Source organism: Carcharodon carcharias, chromosome 12, assembly GCF_017639515.1.
Source record: "Carcharodon carcharias isolate sCarCar2 chromosome 12, sCarCar2.pri, whole genome shotgun sequence".
Lineage (NCBI taxonomy): Eukaryota > Metazoa > Chordata > Chondrichthyes > Lamniformes > Lamnidae > Carcharodon > Carcharodon carcharias.
In genome coordinates, this window is record NC_054478.1 from 144,752,471 (window position 1) to 144,771,461 (window position 18,991).

The 18,991-nt window shown below is 42.9% G+C and overlaps 1 protein-coding gene across 4 annotated transcripts in view; it reads left to right on the top strand.

The window, feature by feature from the left end:
• The window catches only part of traf3ip1 (TNF receptor-associated factor 3 interacting protein 1), a 125,270-nt gene that overhangs the window by 96,798 nt on the left and 9,481 nt on the right, over positions 1 to 18,991 (top strand). For all 4 annotated transcript variants that reach the window (XM_041201050.1, XM_041201051.1, XM_041201052.1 and 1 more), the window contains one exon: positions 18,328 to 18,551. In XM_041201050.1, coding sequence (XP_041056984.1) covers positions 18,328 to 18,551 — 224 coding nt within the window. The remainder of the gene's footprint in view (positions 1 to 18,327; positions 18,552 to 18,991) is intronic.

Here is an 18,991-nt window from a genome sequence, read left to right on the forward strand (position 1 = left end):
GGGTGCACTTGGCAGGTCTCCCCAGGGCCTACAAACACAGCTGTACAAACAGTGCAGGGCTTGTGAAGGAAACAGGGCCAAGGGGAGGGAGGGGGGTGCGGGAGGAATGACAGAATGACATGACTTGGCACAGGCAACTCCTGAGAGGCAGGCTAAACCTCTAAATATCAGCTGTCTGTTTATAAAGATTTTATTGATGGTACTGATTGGTGTAACAAAAAAATGTCACGTAATAGCCTCCCTGGATTTGGGTTTAACATCAGAATGATTAAACAAAATATACTCATGACTATGAAAGGAGTTTGAAAAATGAATGGACCATCCTCAAAGGTTTGCAGTTTTTTATAACGAGTTAAAATGTGCATCTGAGGTTTGTCAGAAATATGATTGAGCTATTAGAAAGAGCACACTGAAGTTCTTTTGTCCTTTTGCTTTACATTGGGGTGATTATAACCTAATTGTTGCTGAAGAAGTAAGTCATTTGATGCCATTTGTTTAAAAAGTGATATTGCATTTTAATGCCATAATTTCTGGGCATATGAAGTGTGGTGCATCTCAGTATAGAAATGCACTAAAAAAAATTAGCTTTCTGAGGGGGTAAATTTCTCTTTATGAAGGGAGGGGAATAATTCTACCCTCTCAAAATATTTGTATAATGACATATCAAGTTATAGGCAAAGTATTTAGTTTAACTAGCTGAAGTTAAATCCAAGAATTAAAGGAAAAAAAGCAATTTTTAATAGATTTTCTGGAATATGTAAAAATATTTTTAACAGCTTTAAATATTTTTTCCTTCTCGCTAAATCCTGATTGCATAAGGCGCGCATTTTTATTTTTGTTTGTACTAATGTTTTGACTAGAGTGATGCACACAATTTTGCAATTTAACTGCTTATGCAAGAAATGTTGGTACATTCCCTTGCTTTGGTATCATGTGGTCCCTAATTATTATAAGTTGAGGGACTTGGATATTCTCTTGGCACAGTGCTGCATCTATACTGTTTCCCTTGCTGCCCTTCCCCATGCCCACCTAGCCCTGAGCATCTATCTCGTCCATGAGACATGGTCAACCACAACATCCTCCTCCAATGACCCTATTTTGTCAACCAGCTCCATAGGACTGCCTTTGATTGGTTCCACCCCATTATTTGATCAGAACTAGGGCAGCTTTACCAATGGCTTTTGTTCCCATCTTTGCACCATCATGCCGGGAGTCCCCAAGGATCTATCCTTGGTTTCCTCTTCCTCATTTACACGGTGCCATTTGGCAACATTATCTGCAGAAATAGGGTTCTACTTCTACCTACATGTATGCTGATGACACCTGCCCTACCTCTTCATCACTTCCCTAAATCTTCGCCACAGCTGTTAGAGTCCTTGTCTGAAATCCTGTTTTGATGAGCTGTAACTTGATCCAGGCTAAATGTTGGCAAGACCGAAGTCATGGTCTTCAGCTCTTGCCACAAACTCTATTTCTCGTCACCAGTGCTATGCTCCTGCATGGCCACATTCTCATGATGAATAACATAGGGCAGGGTCTTCTTGTTGGTGAGCGGGTGCAGGGCCCGCTCGCCGATGCATAAAATGACATGGATGACGTTGGGTGAAACTTCCGACGTCACCCCGCGTCATTTCCATTTTCAGGTCAGCGGGGGCGCAGCCAAGTCAGCTGTGCGCCCGCTGACCTCTCAATGGCCTATTGAGGCCATTGAAAAACTAATCAAGGTAATTAATGGACCTAACCGACCAACCTTGAGGTTGGCGGACAGGCTGGGATCCCTGGCGGGCTTCGGACAAAGCTTGAAACCTCATCCACGGGCGGGATGAGGTTTCGTGAAGGTATTTAAATTTTTATCAAATCTTTCAATAAAAGTTGTGGACACGTCCCAACTCATGTGACAGGCAGCACTTGGCTTCAGGGAGATCTGTGCGCTTTTTCGCGCACATGCGTGAAAGAGCGCACTCCCGGCTGAGGGAACCCTGCCCCGCTCGCACAGGGAGTGCACAGCACTTTCTGGCAGGCGTCACCCTGGGCGGGCCTTTATGGGCCCCCCACGTAAAATGGCGGCATGCCCCCAATCAGGGGTGCCAATCAGAGGCATGCCTGCCTGTGCCCACTCCTGCACCCGCTCCCTGACGGGGGAAGGTTTTTCCCATAAATGCAAAAGGCAATAAAACTGTAAATGTAATACTAGATAACTTAGCAGATCAGCTAGCATCTGCGAAGTTGACGGAGGAGATAGGTTTGGGTGTGTGGAGCCCACAATGGCATTTGACAATTCAGCCATCCTTTAAAAATCAAATCCACTGTTCTGCACCAATGCTATTTGAAAATGTCAGGAGCGCTCACTCTAACCTCAGCTTTTGTGTTCATTGTGTTGTCTTTTGGATGAGAAGTTAAACCAAGGCACCATTTACCTATCCCGTCCAGTGGATGTGAAAGGTCCCATGTCACTTTTTCAAAGAAGAGGAGAGGAGTTATCCCCAGTTAATATTTATCTCCCTGTCAACATCTCAAACAGATTATCTCATTATTACATTGTGGGAGCTTGCTGTGAGCCAAGTGGCTACTCCATTTTTTACATTACAACAGTGACTAAACTTCAGAAGTACTTTGTCTATAAAGTGCTTTGGGATGCTGAGGTCATGAAAAGTGCTATAGAAATGCAAGTCGTCTTTCTTTTCAAATAAATTGCTTATTGTCTACAGCCTGCTGGTGGGGGTGGTTAGAGAGAGATGGAGGCTTGATGAGCATGTTATCTGCCTGTCGATCAAGTTAGTTTTAATTTGTGATTATACTTTAAAGATTTATTTGAAAAATTATACTTTTTCTCATCCTTTTTTCAAGTAAATATTAATTCTTGGGATTTGGGTGACACTTTAGGAGTACCAATTATTTCCCATCCTAGTATCCCATGAGGAAGTGATGCTGAACCTTATTCTTGACCACTGCAGTCCATGTGGTAAAGGTGCTCCTACAATGCTCTTGCATGGGGAGGGGCGGGGGGGGGGGGGGGTTTGAGAATTTTGACTCAGCAACAATGAAGGATCAGCAATATATGTCTAACTCTGAATGGTATGTAATTTGGATGGGGACATTTAAGTTAATAATGCATCCTTCCGCCTACTGCCCTTGTCCTTCTAAGTGGTGGAGGTTGTGGGTTTGGGAGGTGCTGTTGAAGAAGCATTGCAACTTGCTGTGGTGCATCCAGTAGATAGTGTACACACGTCAGCTACAGTGGAGGAGGGAATGAATATTTAAAGTGGCGGGTGGGGTGCCAATCAAGCAAACTGCTTTGTCCTGTATGGTGGTGAGCTTTTTGGGTTATGCAGTTTCTCCTATCTTGACAAACAAAGAGTATTGCATCATATTCCTGATGTGCCTTGTAGATGGGGGAGTTGGGAGAGAAATAGTTGCCACAGAACTCACAGCACCTCATCTACTATGCTTCTAGCTATGGCACTTATGTGGTTGGTCCAGTTAAGTTTTTGGTCAGTGGTTGGATGTTAGAGAATTCAGCAATAGCAACGCCAAAAAATGCCAAGGGCTGGTATTTAGAGTCTCTTTTGTTGGAGATGATCATTACCTGGCACTTGTGTGGTTACTTGTCACTTTACAGAGCAACCCTGGAAGTTGTCCAGGATTTGCAGTATTTAGGCATGAACCTATTGATTATCTATTGAGTTGATAATGGAGCTGAATAAGTCATCAATGAGCAGCACTGCTACTGACCTTATAATGGAAAGAAGGTCATTGATGAAGCAGCTGAAGATGTCTGGACCTAGGACACTACCTTGAGAAACTCCTTCACTGATGTCCTGGAACTGAAGTGATTGTCCTCCAACAACCACAAACATCCTCCCTTGTGTCAGGTATGATTCCAATCAGCGGGGAGTTCCCCCAAATCTCCATTGACTTCAGTTTTACCAGGGTTCCTTGGTGTCACACTTGATCAAATGCTGCATCAATGTCAAGAGTGTTCACTCTAACCTCAGCTTTTGTGTTCATATTTAGACCAAGGTTGAGTGGTCCAGGTGGACCCAGATTAAGCATCAGTGAGCAGGTTTTCAGTGAGTAAGTGCTACTGAAAGCACCATCAACAGCAGCTTCCAGCCTGATAATGTAGTAATTGGCCAGGATTAAATTTGTCCTGTTTTTATGGACAGGATCCATGTTGCCGGGTAAGTGCCAATGTTGTAGCTGTACTGGAACAGCTTGGCTAAAGGGCAAGTTAGTCCTGGAGTTTGCAGGTCTACAGCACTGCAGCCAGAATGTTGTCAGGGCCTGTAGCCTTTGATGTGTCCACTGCATTCAGCCATTTAGGATTATAGAATGATCAACAGGTGGCCCATCTTAGCTGTGCCAGCTCTTTGAAAGAGCTATCTAATTATTTCCACTCCCCTGCTCATTAGCTATAGCCCAGTAATTTTTTTCTATTTCAAGCATTTGTACAATTCCCTTTTCTACCACTCTTTCAGGCAGTGCATTCCAGATGACAGTTCAGTGCGTAACGTTTTTATTTTATCATGTTGCTTCTGGTTCTTTTCCCGATTACTTTAAATCTGGGACCTCTGGCTGCTGACCCCTTTTGGAAACACGTTTTTTTCCTTATTTACTCTGTCAAAACCCTTCATGATTCTGAACACCTTCATTAACATCCCTTTAAACTTCTTTGCCGTAAGGAGAAAAACTCCAGTTGCTCGAGTCTCTTGCCATAACTGAAGTCTTTCATCTCTTGTTCCATTCTAACAAATCTCCTCTGCGCCATCTCTAAAGCCTTGAATTCCTTCCTACTGTGTGGAACCCAGAATTGGACACACTACCCTAGCTGACTCGTGATTTATAAAGGTTTAGCATAACTTCTGTGTTTTTGTACTCTATGCCTCTATTAATAAGGCTAAGGACTGACGTGTTTTTTTTTTAATAGCATTCTCCACTTAATCTGTCACCTTCAAAGTTTTGTGTATGTACGCCCACCATATCTCTCAGTTCCTGCACTTTCTTTAAAATTGTACCATTTAATTTACATCATCTCTCAATTTTCTTCCACTATTCGGTGTCAGCAAGAGTTGAGTTGGTAGCACTCTTACCCCTGAATCCAAGGCTCGGGGTTTGAAAAGGTGTGGGCTTGCCCAGTACCCAAAACACCTTGAGAGTTGGGTGTCTTGTTCAAGTGAGCCAACTTTATTGTGAGCGTGCAAGGAGAAGCCCCACTCTCACGAGTAGGCGTTCTACAGTACAATGTTTGAGCTGTCAATCTATACAGTTACAAAAAGTTCACTTGACCAGCTGCTTTGTCTTTAATTAGATCTTTCCACCCTATCCCCTTGGTCTCATCTTTCCTTAATCACATTGTCATATGTCGTTGACAGGGCCCTCAACCGTGTCCAGCCCATCTCCCGCGCAACCGCCCTCATGCCTTCTCCTCCCTCCCAGAAACATGATAGGGTCCCCCTTGTCCTCACTTATCATCCCACCAGCCTCCGCATTCAAAGGATCATCCTCTGCTATTTCCGCCAACTCCAGCATGATGCCACCACCAAACACATCTTCCCTTCACCCCCCTTGGAGGCATTCCGTACGGATCGTTGCCTCCGGGACACTTTGGTCCACTCCTCCATCGCCCCCTACTCCTCAACCCCCACCTATGGCACCTCCTCATGCCCACGCAAAAGATGTAACACCTGCCCCTTCACTTCCTCTCTCCTCACTGTCCAAGGGCCCAAACACTCCTTTCAAGTGAAGCAGCATTTCACTTGCATTTCTCCCAACTTAGTCTACTGTATTCGTTGCTCCCAATGCGGTCTCCTCTACATTGGATAGACCAAACATAAACTGGGCGACCGCTTTGCAGAACACCTGCGATCTGACCACAAGAATGACCCAAACCTCCCTGTCGCTTGCCATTTTAACACTCCACCCTGCTGTCTTGCCCACATGTCTGTCCTTGGCTTGCTTGTTCCAGTGGAGCCCAACGCAAACTGGAGGAACAGCACCTCATCTTCCGACTAGGCACTTTACAGCCTTCCGGACAGAATATTGAATTCAACAACTTCAGGTCTTGAACTCCCTCCTCCATCCCCACCTCCTTTCTGTTTCTTCCCCCTTCCTTTTTTTTCTAATAATTTATATAGATTTTTCTTTTCCTGCCTATTTCCATTATTTTTAAATCTTTTATGCCCCCCCACCCCCACTAGAGCTATACCTTGAGTGCCCTACCATCCATTCTTAATTAGCACATTCGTTTAGATAATATCACCAACTTCAACACCTCTCTGTTCTTTTGTCTGTGACATCTTTTGATGGTCTGCTCCTATCACTGCTTGCTTGTCCCTACAACCACACCAACCCCCTCCACTTCTCTCCCCCCACCCCCCCACCCCCACCTTAAATCAGCTTATATTTCACCCCTCTCCTTGGATTCACCTAGTTCTGTTGAAGGGTCATGAGGACTCGAAACGTCAACTCTTCTTCTCCGCCGATGCTGCCAGACCTGCTGAGTTCTTCCAGGTAATTCTGTTTTTGTTTTGTCATATGTCTCTCTGTCTTACCCTCACCCCCTGTCTGATCTTGTCTCCTCTTGATTAGATCCTTCATCTGACTCTCTATCTCACAGATAAGCTTCTCTCAAGTTTTAGCAGCTTAGCTTTTATGCTAACTATCTCATGATTCCCATTCATCAGTCTCCCCTTACAGTCCCCATTTTGGCCCTTGGCGAACGCCTGGTCCATGATAGCTATACCCTAGAATCCTCCTCCTATGGTTGTCCCAGGGGCCCTCTGAGTTTCATAAGCTTCAGGTTCTACTAAAGCCTTATGCCTGTGATGACTGCATTGCCTCTATTAGCCTCCACGAAGTCTAGACAAATGTTAGGAAATAAAGCAATATAAACCAAGCTATCCCTGTATTATTTTGGGGTCTCATAGTGGATGCTCGCAATTGGCTCCCTCATTTCTCAGTGGCACTGCTTCAGCCTTCCTTGCAGTTTTAGCCAAGTTCTCCTTCTTCTTCCCAATTTTGTGTGTGAGGCAAATCATGTACATCATCACTATGGACTGCACAACCACCAGGGCCATGGGAGATAATTCTGATCCAAGGGTATATTTGTACATAAAGCCTCCAGTTCCAGACATCATCCCACCAAGCTGTGACTTGGATTTCACATGACCTGATCCTTAATGCACTCTGTCTCTTGACGGAGAGCGTTATAGGCCTTATGGGCCTTATCTAGCTCTGCCTTGATGTCATCCAAATGTTCCGGTAGTGGGGGTATGGAATAGGTGAACTGGTTCATGTGCTACTCAAGCTCATCTCAAATGTCTTCCTTGGTGTTAAGATTGACTGTTTCCTGTTGCTGTATGTCCACCAGCTCAACCCTCCCTACCCGTGATGGCAACTGTGGTCCAAAGCACACGGTTTGATTTTCCAACTGGCATCAGGTATGCCTGTGCCAGGACGATGACTGGGACATAGTGACAGAGTACTGGCCTTTACCCAAGTAAGCTATCCGGGTTGGTTCCATGTTGGCTGGCATTGCCTCCATGGTGCAGTTGGCTACGGTATTAAGTCTGCATTTCGCCTTTTCTGTCTCATAGATTGGATGATGGCACACTATTGTGGAGCCACCAATGCCAAACCCTTCCAGTTTGGTCCCTAACATATCTTTACCGCATATGGGAGTGTACTGTGGTGCCTAACACTATACTCTTCCCTAATGACCCCTATGCGCTCTATCCTATAGACTTCTTTAGGTGGGGTGGTATCAGTGAGCGCTGGTGTAGCTAATACCGTTCCCAATAACATTCCTTCTTTTACAATACTGTCAGTATTAGTTGAATACACACACTCTAATCCTCTGAGTTGGCAACTGGTTGTGTTGGACCCCACATTCCTTGTAAGATTGGTAAGTTGTTCATTTAAGTCCAAGCTCTGCTTCCACTGCCTTTTCTCAAGTTTACTGGGAGTCCCTTGGCCTCCGAATTTGGTACCCTAAACCCATAAAATTGTTGTCGTTTGTTTCATTAATATGCCTAAAAGGGCACCAGGAAAAGCTGTGGTCTTTTCCGAGTACCAGAGTGGTAATGCTACATCTGTAATGTTCAACACTACAGGTACCAACTCATGATGTTGGTCTTGTCTTCCTTTATCAGCACAAGCCCATTCTCAGGTCCCTCTGTCTGGACAGGGCAGGGAGTCTCTCCCGGAGTAGTAGTGGTCGGCGGACTTGTTGGAGAGTCCAATTGTGGTAGGGTAAGTAGAAGCCCTCTGTTGTCATTGCCCCACTCATGCTGGCATTGGAAACTGATGGCTTCAGAGGCTGCCCTACTCTTAGCACCCTCTGTCCAGCCTTTTGGTTGGGCACACATTTACATTCTCACACTTATGATGCCTGATCCTGTCCAGTGCCATGTACGCCACACAGTCATGCCACCTTCACAGCCAGGAATTGGTACCTGTAGAGGTATTCAATGCATGTGTAATTATTCTCGGTCTCTGCAATCATTTGTGGTACAGCCGCTCCATCTCTGGTTCTGATCTGCTTGAAAGAGATTTCCTTGTAGATGCCTATAACATAAAACTTGCCATGCATCGCAATTGTAAAATACGCCAAGTACTTTCCTTCAGTGAAGGCCAAATGGTGCAACAGCATCAGCAAAGCTCATTTGGTCCATCTGCAATATAATCTGGAAAACAGAAAATACTTGGGTATCCGCTCGTCTCCGGGTTCCCCATCATTTAGTTGTACTCTTACCCTTTATACAGTTGCAACTGGAATCAATGTTTCCGTCGGCCCCTTTTCCCATTTACCTTTCTTTCGCCTCTTCCCCCATGCCCTCTGGACTGTTTCTTATGTTTATCCATAACAAATTTAGTGATGGACCCCTCCGGGCCCCAATCCAATTCTTCCTAATTGTCCAGCCATGTTTACTGCAATGTTTGTTGAGTACCATATTATACTGTACTTAGTACATCAAGCACCTTTAATTAATTTTTTTTTTCCATCCAGTGTGTCAGACCCAACTGCACTTGGTACAGCAAGCGCCCTTTAATCGCTTTTAACTTTAAGTATGTTAGACACTTCTAACTCTCTCTGTGCACCTCTGTCCTGAGTTCTCCAGTCAGACTCTTAGATGCCCGCACATACTTAACTGTCCGGTTAGTCTGCCCATGCATTTCCCTGCTGAACAGGGATAATGATCTCCTGGTGAACTTTAGCTTTAACTACTGCAACTTCCTTTGATGGTCCTGCTGCCTCTACGAGGTTCCTAATTATCCTTTCGTGATATATATGACCTTCCCCCTAAGGAAATATACATCCTTGCCTACTTTAGGCGATCATGTAATCGTGCAGTACTCCAAATGCATACCTACAATCTGTGTATATGTTGATTTGCTTTTCTTTCCCTTTAGGCGTTTGGCAAGTGCTACAAATTCTGCGACCTGCCTTAAACTAGCATTTAAAATCATTCTCTGGGACCAAACAATGTGCAGGGTAATCAGTTTGTTTAAAGTGCATATTGTTTGGCCACACACAGCTATGATTTCATATCAGCAGTGTGTGGGTTCAGGGCTCCCTGGGCTACTGTGCTCCCTAGGAGTTGACCACATTTGAATTGCTTCTTCTTTAACTTTGGGATGAAAGTTTAGAACTTAAAAATGACTAGAGCTTCATCCACAGTTGTGCCAATGTGTTTTAGCTTTAGAGTCACACTGATTGTCACTCTTATCCAGTAACTTGAATCTTCAAGTCTAGTTAATTTCCCTCAGCCCGGTAGCTGGCAGGATTTTAGATTAATTGTCAAGTCTCTACACACTTCTTAGTTTCTTCTTTCTTTTGTATTTAGATCACCTAAAATGTTTGTTTCTAATTTCCAAGTAGCAACATCTGAAATTAAAATAAGTTCCCCCTAGTCTTTTCAGGAACCAAAATCCTCAAATCCTTAAACTTTGCAGTAAGTTTTTAACCCAAGATCAATCCAATCCAACTCAGAATTAATTATTATTAGTCCAGACATTTCAAATAAAGCATGCTTCCCCTTTAATCCAAATCATAAAGTCACAAATTCAAACACACAAACATCATGCATACCAAAAAAACACACACACACACACGAGTAACATGTGCATTTAAAGGAAGGGAAACAGAAATAAATAATTACGTTAACCACCCCAATTCTTTCTTTAACTGTCACTCAACAACTGTAATTAGAAACTACAGAGAAAAGCTAAATTCTCACAAAACAGACATAATGCAAGAGGTTATGCAGCAGCCTTTCACAGTCATTCTAATCATTCAAATTGTCATTTTTATCTTGGCTTCTCTAGTTTCTTCTTTATATTACACCCATTTGATATAACGTCACTCAGAGATGCTTCACGCACTTTCACATTTACCATTCAACAACTTCCGAACACACAGAGAGACCTAACATAGACTTGCGCACCCGCACACACACCCACACCCACACACACAGACACAGCCACACACAGCCCCACACACACCCACACCCACACAACCACACACCCACACCCACACACACACACACACACACACACACACACACACACGTTTTCCTTCTTTTGCTCTTTCAGCAGCATCCTAGACTACTGTGGTCGATTTCCTTCTTTTGTCAATCAAGAATTTAGCTATCCACCCTTCGGGTCCCCAACTAAAGGTATCACCTACTGACATATCTGTATGGACAGCGTTTTTCATATGGTGGGTGGTCGTGGAGCCGATCGCTGCTCCTGGTCGGCTCTGTGCTGCCATTTTATGCGGGCGGGCCAATTGAGGCCCGCCCAGCGCAATATGCGGCCGGTAGCGGCGCTGCCTGTGTGGACAGGGGGAGGAGGGAGAGTCGTCGGGGCCAGTGCTCTTTCGTGCATGCAAAAGAGCGCTTCAATCTCCCTGAGGCACGGAGCTAAAATGATTAAATAAAAGGTGTAAAAATTTATTTAAACGTCCCCTCGTGACTGTCATGTGAGTTGGGACATGTTTCTAAATTTATGAAAATTTTAAAATTTATTTAATAAACGCTTTAGGAAACCTCATCCTGCTCGTGGATGAGGTTTCCTAAAAAATCTAGCAGGCCGCTTGGCCTTTTTGTGTGCCCGCCATAAGGTTGGACGAGTAGTGTTAACAATGACCTTAATCAATTCCTTAATGACCTTAATAGGCCGTTTACATATCGCCAGATGCACAGCTGACTCTGGCATGTGCTTGCTGAACAAACCATCCTACTGAGCGCGATTACACAGGGACACACACCCGACTTCTTCACACATCGGTATGTCGGGCCCACCCCTGCACACCGACTGGAAGATTTTGCCCTATGTTTCTCCTAATCAGTACCTCTTTAGTTTCTTACTACTATACTTATGGTCATTCCTCATTTTGGGCCTCCTGTCCTATGGTGATTCTGACCTCTGTCGTGCATCAGCTCGAATCACCCTCGCGCTCCCCTCCCCAACAACAGATGAATCTGGCTCACCTGTCATGCGACGGTTCTGATCTACCCTGCCAGCTCTTGGTTCTGCGTGCTACTCCCTTGTTTTGTTTTATCCTGCCGTGATTCTGACCTGCCTGTTGTGGAAGGTCACTCGCTCTCAACTCTCTACCCCAGCGCACACTTTGATCGCTCGGCACTCGAGTCTTGAGGTGTTGGTTCTTTGATACCCACTTAAATTACCAGTCCCACAACTACGGTTGGTGAAATTAAAAGTACTCACCCCTTGATCAGTCTCCTCACTGCCACAGCCCCGATGTGATGTATCCCATCCTCGTCACCATGTGAAAGGGTGAAGGCTTGCCCCAGCACCCAAAAAGCTTCCTGAGAGTCAGATGTCTTGTTCAAGTGAGTGATCTTTATTGTGAGCATGCAAGGAGAAGCCCCACTCTCGCCAGTAGGGGTTCTACAGTACAGTGTTTGAGCTGTCAATTTATACATATACAAAACAGTTCACTTGACCAGCTGCTTTGTCTTTAATTAGATCTTTCCACCTTATTCCCCCAATCTTATCTTTCTTTAATCACATTGTCATTTGTCTCTCTGTCTCTTACCACCCCTTCCCCGCCGGATCTCGTCTCCTCTTGATTAGGTCTTTCATATGGCTCTCTGTCTCACGACAAGCTTCTCTCAAGTTTTAGCAGCTTGGGTATTACACCAAGTATCCCGTGATCCCCATTCATCAGTCTCTGCTTATAGGGTTCAATTCCCTCTCCCGGACTTGATCAAAAAAAATTCAAAGCTGACACTCCAATGCAGTACTGAGGGAGTGCTGCACTGCTGAAGGTGCTGTCTTTTGGATGACAGAAAGGAGACCTGCATTTATATAGTGCTTTTCATGACCACTGCATGTCTCAAAGCACTTTACAGCTAATTAAGTAGTTTTTGAAGTTGCAATGCAAGGAACATTAAACTGAGGGCCCTGTCCACCTGCGTGGCTGGTTGCAAAAGATCCCATGACACTATTTCGCAGAAGAACAGTGGAGTTAACCCCAGTATCCTGGCCAATATTTATCCCTCAGTCAACACCACAAAAAAAGATTACCTGGTGAGTAACATGTTGCTGTTTGTAGGAGTTTGCTGTGCACAAATTGGCTGCTGTGATTCCTACATTACAACAGTGACTACACTTCTAAAGTACTTCATTGGCCGTAATACATTTTGCGATGATACGGTGGTCGTGAAAAAAACGTAATTAAATGAAAGCCTATCTTGCTTCTTTCTAATAAAAATAAATCAGTTCACGCTTATCTGCATTACCTTCCCCCTGCCATGTGCCTGCTCATTTTACCATTTTGTCCATAGCGTTGTGAAGTCTGTATTGGCCTCCTCGCTTTTTACTACATTTCCGAGTTCTGTGTAGCCTGAAAAATTTTAAATGATATCCACTATACCCCAAATCCTGGTCATTAATACATATCTAAAACAGGAATGATCCCAAAACCGACCCCTGGAGAACACCACTGCACACTTCCCTCTAGTCTGAAAAAACAACTGATCATTTCTGCCCTTTAGCCAATTTCATAACCAATGTTTTAAAGAGGTTTAGCATAATGTCTGTGCTTTTATACTCTGTGTCTCTATTAATAAGGCTCAGGATCTCACGTGCTTTTTTAATAGCTTTCTCTAATTAACCTGTCACCTTCCCCATATCTCTCTGCTCCTGCACGCTCTTTAAAATTGTACCATTTAATTTATTTCGTCTCTTGATATTCTTCCACAATTGGGTGTCAACCATGACCAGGTCCCTTTTAAACTGACTGAAATTTGCTCTCCAATTGACCATTTTTACCTTTGATTTTTTTTTAATACAGTTTTGTTCTTTTCCATAACAATCCTAAACCTGCTGATATGCTTCCCAACTGAAACATACTCTACTTGACCCACTTCTTTCCCAGAACTAGATCCAGCACTGCTTCCTTCCATTCTGGGCTGGGAATATACTGAGCAAGAAAGTTCTCATTTGCACATTTCAAAATTCCACTGCCTCATTATTTTCCTAGTCTATATTAGCACAATTGAAGTACCCCACTATCCGCTTCCAAAACTTTTGCATACTTTTGCAATTTGTCTGCAAATTTGGTCCTCTATCACCTTCCCACAGTATGGTGGCCTCTATTGTACACCCAATGTAACAGCTGCACCATTGTCCTTAAATTCTAAACAAATAAATTCTGCTTTGGATCCCTCAAGTACATTCAAGTCACTGAGCCTCCTTCGACAGCATTTTCCAATTAAAAGTTACCCCTTTCTAGTCCTGTAACAATGCTTTTGGTCAACACTGCCACTGCTTTTTATTTTTCCCTATCTTTCCTGAATACTTTATAACCAGGCAATAGCACAGGGTAGCAATCTGGGTAATGATAACCAGAGTGTGACAGGAAGGGACAGAGCCTACAGACGTAAGAATGCACCGGCAAATAAGGTCAGAGTAGGGGAAAATGATAAAAAAGACAGAATTAAAATCCTCTTTATCTGAATGCATGAAGCATTTGTAACAAGATGGTTGAATTGATAGCGCAAATAGAAATAAATTAGCACGATACGATAGCCATTACAGAGACATAGTTGCAAAGTGACCTTGGCTGGGACCTGAATATTCAAGGGTATTTGACATTTCAGAAGGACCGGAAGAAAGGAAAATGAGGTGGGGTGGTTCTGTTAATAAAGGATGAGATCAGTACAATAGTGAGAAATGATCTTGGATTGGAGGATCAAAATGTAAAATCAGTTTTGTTGGACATAAGAAATAGCAAAGGAAGGAAGTCGCTAGTGGGAGTGATTTTATAGGTCCCCTGACATTAACTATACTGTAGGACAGAGTATAAATCAACAATTAATGGGGACTTGTAAGAAAGGTACTGCAATAATAGTGGGAGATTTTAACTTTCATATAGATTAGACATATCAAATTAGCGAAAGTGACCTGGAGGATGAGTTCACACAATGTATTTGGGTTAGTTTGTTAGAACAATAAGTTCTGGAACCAACCAGGGAACAGGCTATTTTAGACCTGGTAATGTGTAATAAACAGAATTAATGAATGGCCTTATAGTAAAGGATCCTTTAGATAAGAGTGATCATAACAAGATAGAATTTCATATTCAGCTTGAGGTTGAGAAGTTTGGGTCTGAAATTAGTGTCTTAATCTTAAGTAAAGGCAATTACAAGAGTATGAAGACGGAGTTAGCTACATTGGAATGGGAAAATAGGTTAAAAGTTAAGATGATAGAGAAGCAGTGGTAGGCTTTTGAGATATTTCGTAACTCTCAATAAAGATATATTCCATTGAGAAAGAAACATGCTATGAGAAGGATGCACCGTCCTTGGCTAACCAAGGTTAAGGGTGGTATCAAATTGAAAGAAGAGATGTACAATACGGCAAAGATTAGTGGTAGGCCAGAGGATTGGGAACATTTTGGAAACCAGGAAAAATGACTAAAAAAAATAGAGAATGAAATTGGAGAATGAGAGAAAATGAGCAAAAAATAAAAACAGATGGTAAAATCTTCTACAAGTATATGAAAAGGAAGAGCGTAGCTAAAGGAAACATTGGTCCCTTAGAGGGTAAGACTGGGGAATTAATAATGCGGACCAAGGAAATGGCAGAGACTTTGAACAATATTGTTTATCTGCCTTCATGGTAGAAGACCCAGCATTATCATAATACAAAAGCAGGGGGATAAAGGGAGAGAGGAACTTAAAACAATTATGATCACTAGAGAAAAAGTACTAGGGAAACTAATGGGACTAGGGCTGATGAGTCCCCTGGACCTGATGGCCTGCATCCTAGGGTCTTAAAGGAAGTGGCTGCAGAGATAGTGGATGCATTGGTTGTAATCTTGCAAAATTCCCTAGATTCTTGAAAGATTCCAGCGTATTGGAGTGCTGCAAATGTAACATCACTATCCAAGAAAGGAGGGAGACAGAAAATGCTAAAATCTATTATTAAGGAGGTAGTAGCAGGACTCTTCGAAAATCGTAATACAATCAGGCAGAGTCAGCATGGTTTTGAGAAAGGGAAATCATGTTTGACAAATTTATTTGACCCCTTTAAGAATGTAACAAGCAGGATGGATAAAGGGGAACCAGTGTATTTGGATTTCCATAAGGCATTTAATATGGGGCTGCTTAAAAGGTTACAGCATAAGATAAGAACCCATGGTGTTTGGGGTGATATATTAACATAGATTGACCAATTAACAGTAAAGAGTAATTTTTAGCGTGGCAACTGTAACTAGTGAAGTGCCACAGGGATCAGTGCTGGGGCCTCAACTATTTATCATCTATAAATTATTGACTTGGATGAAGGGACATAGTATATTGCAGCCAAATTTGCTGATTTTACAAAGATAGTCAGGAAAGCAGTTGTGAGGAAGATACAAAGAATCTGCAAAGCAATACAGATAGGTTAAGTGAGTGAGCAAAAAAATTTAGCAGATAGAATGTAATGTGGAAAAAATGAGCTTGTTGATTTTGGCAGGAAGATCGAAAAGTAGAATATTATTTAAATAGAGAGAGACTGCAGATTGCTGAAGGACAGAGGAATCTGGGTATCCTTATACATAAATCACAAAAAGTTAGCATGCATGTACAGCAAATAATTGAAAAGGCAAATAGAATGTTGGGGCAGAATTTTGCCGTCGGCGAGCAGAGGGCGAGGCCCAATGTCATCCCAGCCCATTTACATTTTCAGGAAGACGAGCCAGCAGCAAAATCAGCTGCGGGACCGCCGACCTGTCAATGGCCAATTGAGGCCATTGACAGGATCAATTATGCAATTAAAGGACCTACCCGTCCAACCTTAAGGTTGGCCGATAAGATTGGTGGGCAGGCCAGGAGCCCCGGCGGGCAATAGAAAAAACATGAAAACTCATCCACCGGCGGGATGAGGTTTCATGTAGGGATTAAAAAAGTTTAATAAACTTTTAATGTAAATTATAAACATGTCCCATCTCATGTGACATTGACACATGAGGGGGACATGTTAAGGAATTTTTTTTCTTCCATTTTTAATATTTCTTAAAAGTGTCAGTGATCTCCCTGAGGCAGCACTTAGCCTCAGAGAGATGTGTGCCTTTTCGTGTGCATGCATGAAAGAGCGCACTCTCGCTTTTGGGGAATCACCTCCCTGCCCGCACAGGGAGCGCATAGCGCTTCCCACCGGACGTCACGCTGGGTGGGCCTTGATTGGCCCGCCCATGTAAAATGGCGGCGCGGCCCACTTCTCCGGCAGGGATCGGCTCCCCGCCCGCCAGAGATTGGGTCGGGCCCACCCACCCGACAGGCAGGAAATTCTGCCCTTGGCCTTTATTGCAAGAGGGATGGAGTATAAGAGTAGTGCTACAATTGTACAGGGCATTGGTGAGACCGCATCTGGAGTACTGTGTACAGTTTTGGTCACATTGGAAGCAGTTCAGAGAAGGTTCACTAAACTGATTCCATATAAGTACTATGGCTACAAGAGCAGGACCAGAGACTGGGAATTCTGCTGCAAATAACTCACTTCCTGACTGCGCAAAGCCTGTCTACCATCTACAAGTCAGAAGGGTGGTAGAATACTCTCCCCTTGCCTAGACGAGTGCAGCCTGAACAACACTTGAAGCTTGACACAATCCAGGACAAAGCACCCATTTGATTGCCACCTCATTCATCACCTTAAACATTCACTCCCTTCTCCAGCAGTGTACAGTGGCAGCAGTCTGTATCATCTACAAGATGCAGCAACTTGTGAAACCTCCTTCAATAATAGCTTCCAAACCCATGACCTCTTGCACCAAGGAGGACAAAGGCAGCAGGTGCATGGGAACACCACCTTCAAGTTTCCTTCTTACCCACGCACCATCCTGACTTGGAACTATGTCACCGTTGCTTCATTGTTGCTTGAACTTCTTTCCTAACAGCACTGGGGGTGCTTCTGAACCACATGGACTGCAGGAGTTCAAGGAGGTGGATCACCACCACTTTCTCAAGGGCAGTTAGAAAGGGCAATAAATGCTGCCCTTGCCAGCAATGCTCAGATCCCAGGAAGGAATAAAAATAAATCGCTCCTTTGAATTTAAGAGGACACACTATAAATGTCTAATGCACGATGTGCTGCAGTAGTTTATGGGAAAATGAAACCTCAATGACATTGGGATTAGTAATTGTTAAACTTCCATTGGATTTGTCTTACAAGTTGTTTTAGCCCATTTTGTAATGTTCATGTTGTACATACACTGATGTATGGTTTTTCTGTTAATGATATATCTTGAAATGTAAGGACTTATATTGAGCGAACTGTTGACTGTGACCTTTGTCTTTTTGAAACATACGGTACCAGTATTATTGTTTCTCTGCACATCATAATTAGCTTTAGGAGCTTGTCTGACATTCTTAGTGTAGCAAGTTCAAAGTGCATAATACCCTGCTGTATTTATTATGGTTAAATTATATGAATTATAGCACTAATTTAATGAAATTGATAAATAATACATCTCCTAAAGTGTAAGATGCTGTATTTTATGTATTTAATTGCTGAACTACAAAAAAAGCCCCTGTTCATCACAACAATTCTGATATAAGATCTGGAGCTGAAGCATTAGCCTGTGTCTTTACAGATGCCTGGACACCTGTTGTGTACTTCCACCATTTGCTGTTTTTATTTTGTCTGTAGTTGAGGTGTAATTGATAAACAACTTTTCTCAGCATCCACACAATAAAGTGACTGCATTATTTAAATTTTAAATGAAACAGAAAATTATAATATGTTACTGTTTCACACAGTTGGGAATGATGTCGAAAGTGGGTCTTATAATGTTGCTGCAAAATTGTTTTTCAGGAAAAAACCATCATCTCCGAAACAGCAAAAAAGAAAGAGAGGGAACTTGTGGCCAAGGAAATAGAAAAACTACGCACGTCCATCCAGACTCTGTGCCGTAGTGCTTTGCCTCTTGGAAAAATAATGGATTACATACAGGAAGACATGGATTCCATGCAGAATGAATTGTCAATGTGGCGTAGGGAAAACAAGAAGCATGCGGAATCTCTTCTAAGAGAACAGAGGTTAGGAGCTCTATAATATCTGTGAAAATGTGTGCAGAAACTCAGATGGTTGGTTTTTAATAATGTGAAGTGGTGGGTAAGTGTTGCTGTCCAGCCTTCTAAATTTTCTGGAATAGAATTATTTAACCCCAATCAGTCCTTTTATTAAAATGCAGCAAATCTCAAGTATATGGAAGGGAATGCAATGCATAGCGCAACTGCAGAGCAAGGGTCTGTTCTTTTGTTAAACAAAACCTCAGAACCAATGAAAGGCTGTTATTGTTTTAGTTTATACCCTAACCGAGAAATCTAACTTAATACATTTATAAAGGTATATGAGATAACCAAATGAACCAAAAGCCTTGTCTGATCAGAACTTGTAATGTTGAAAATCTGAAGACCTGTAATAAATCTTAAATCTTAATTTGATTTGGGATTTGAATATGTATTAGTGTTATGTG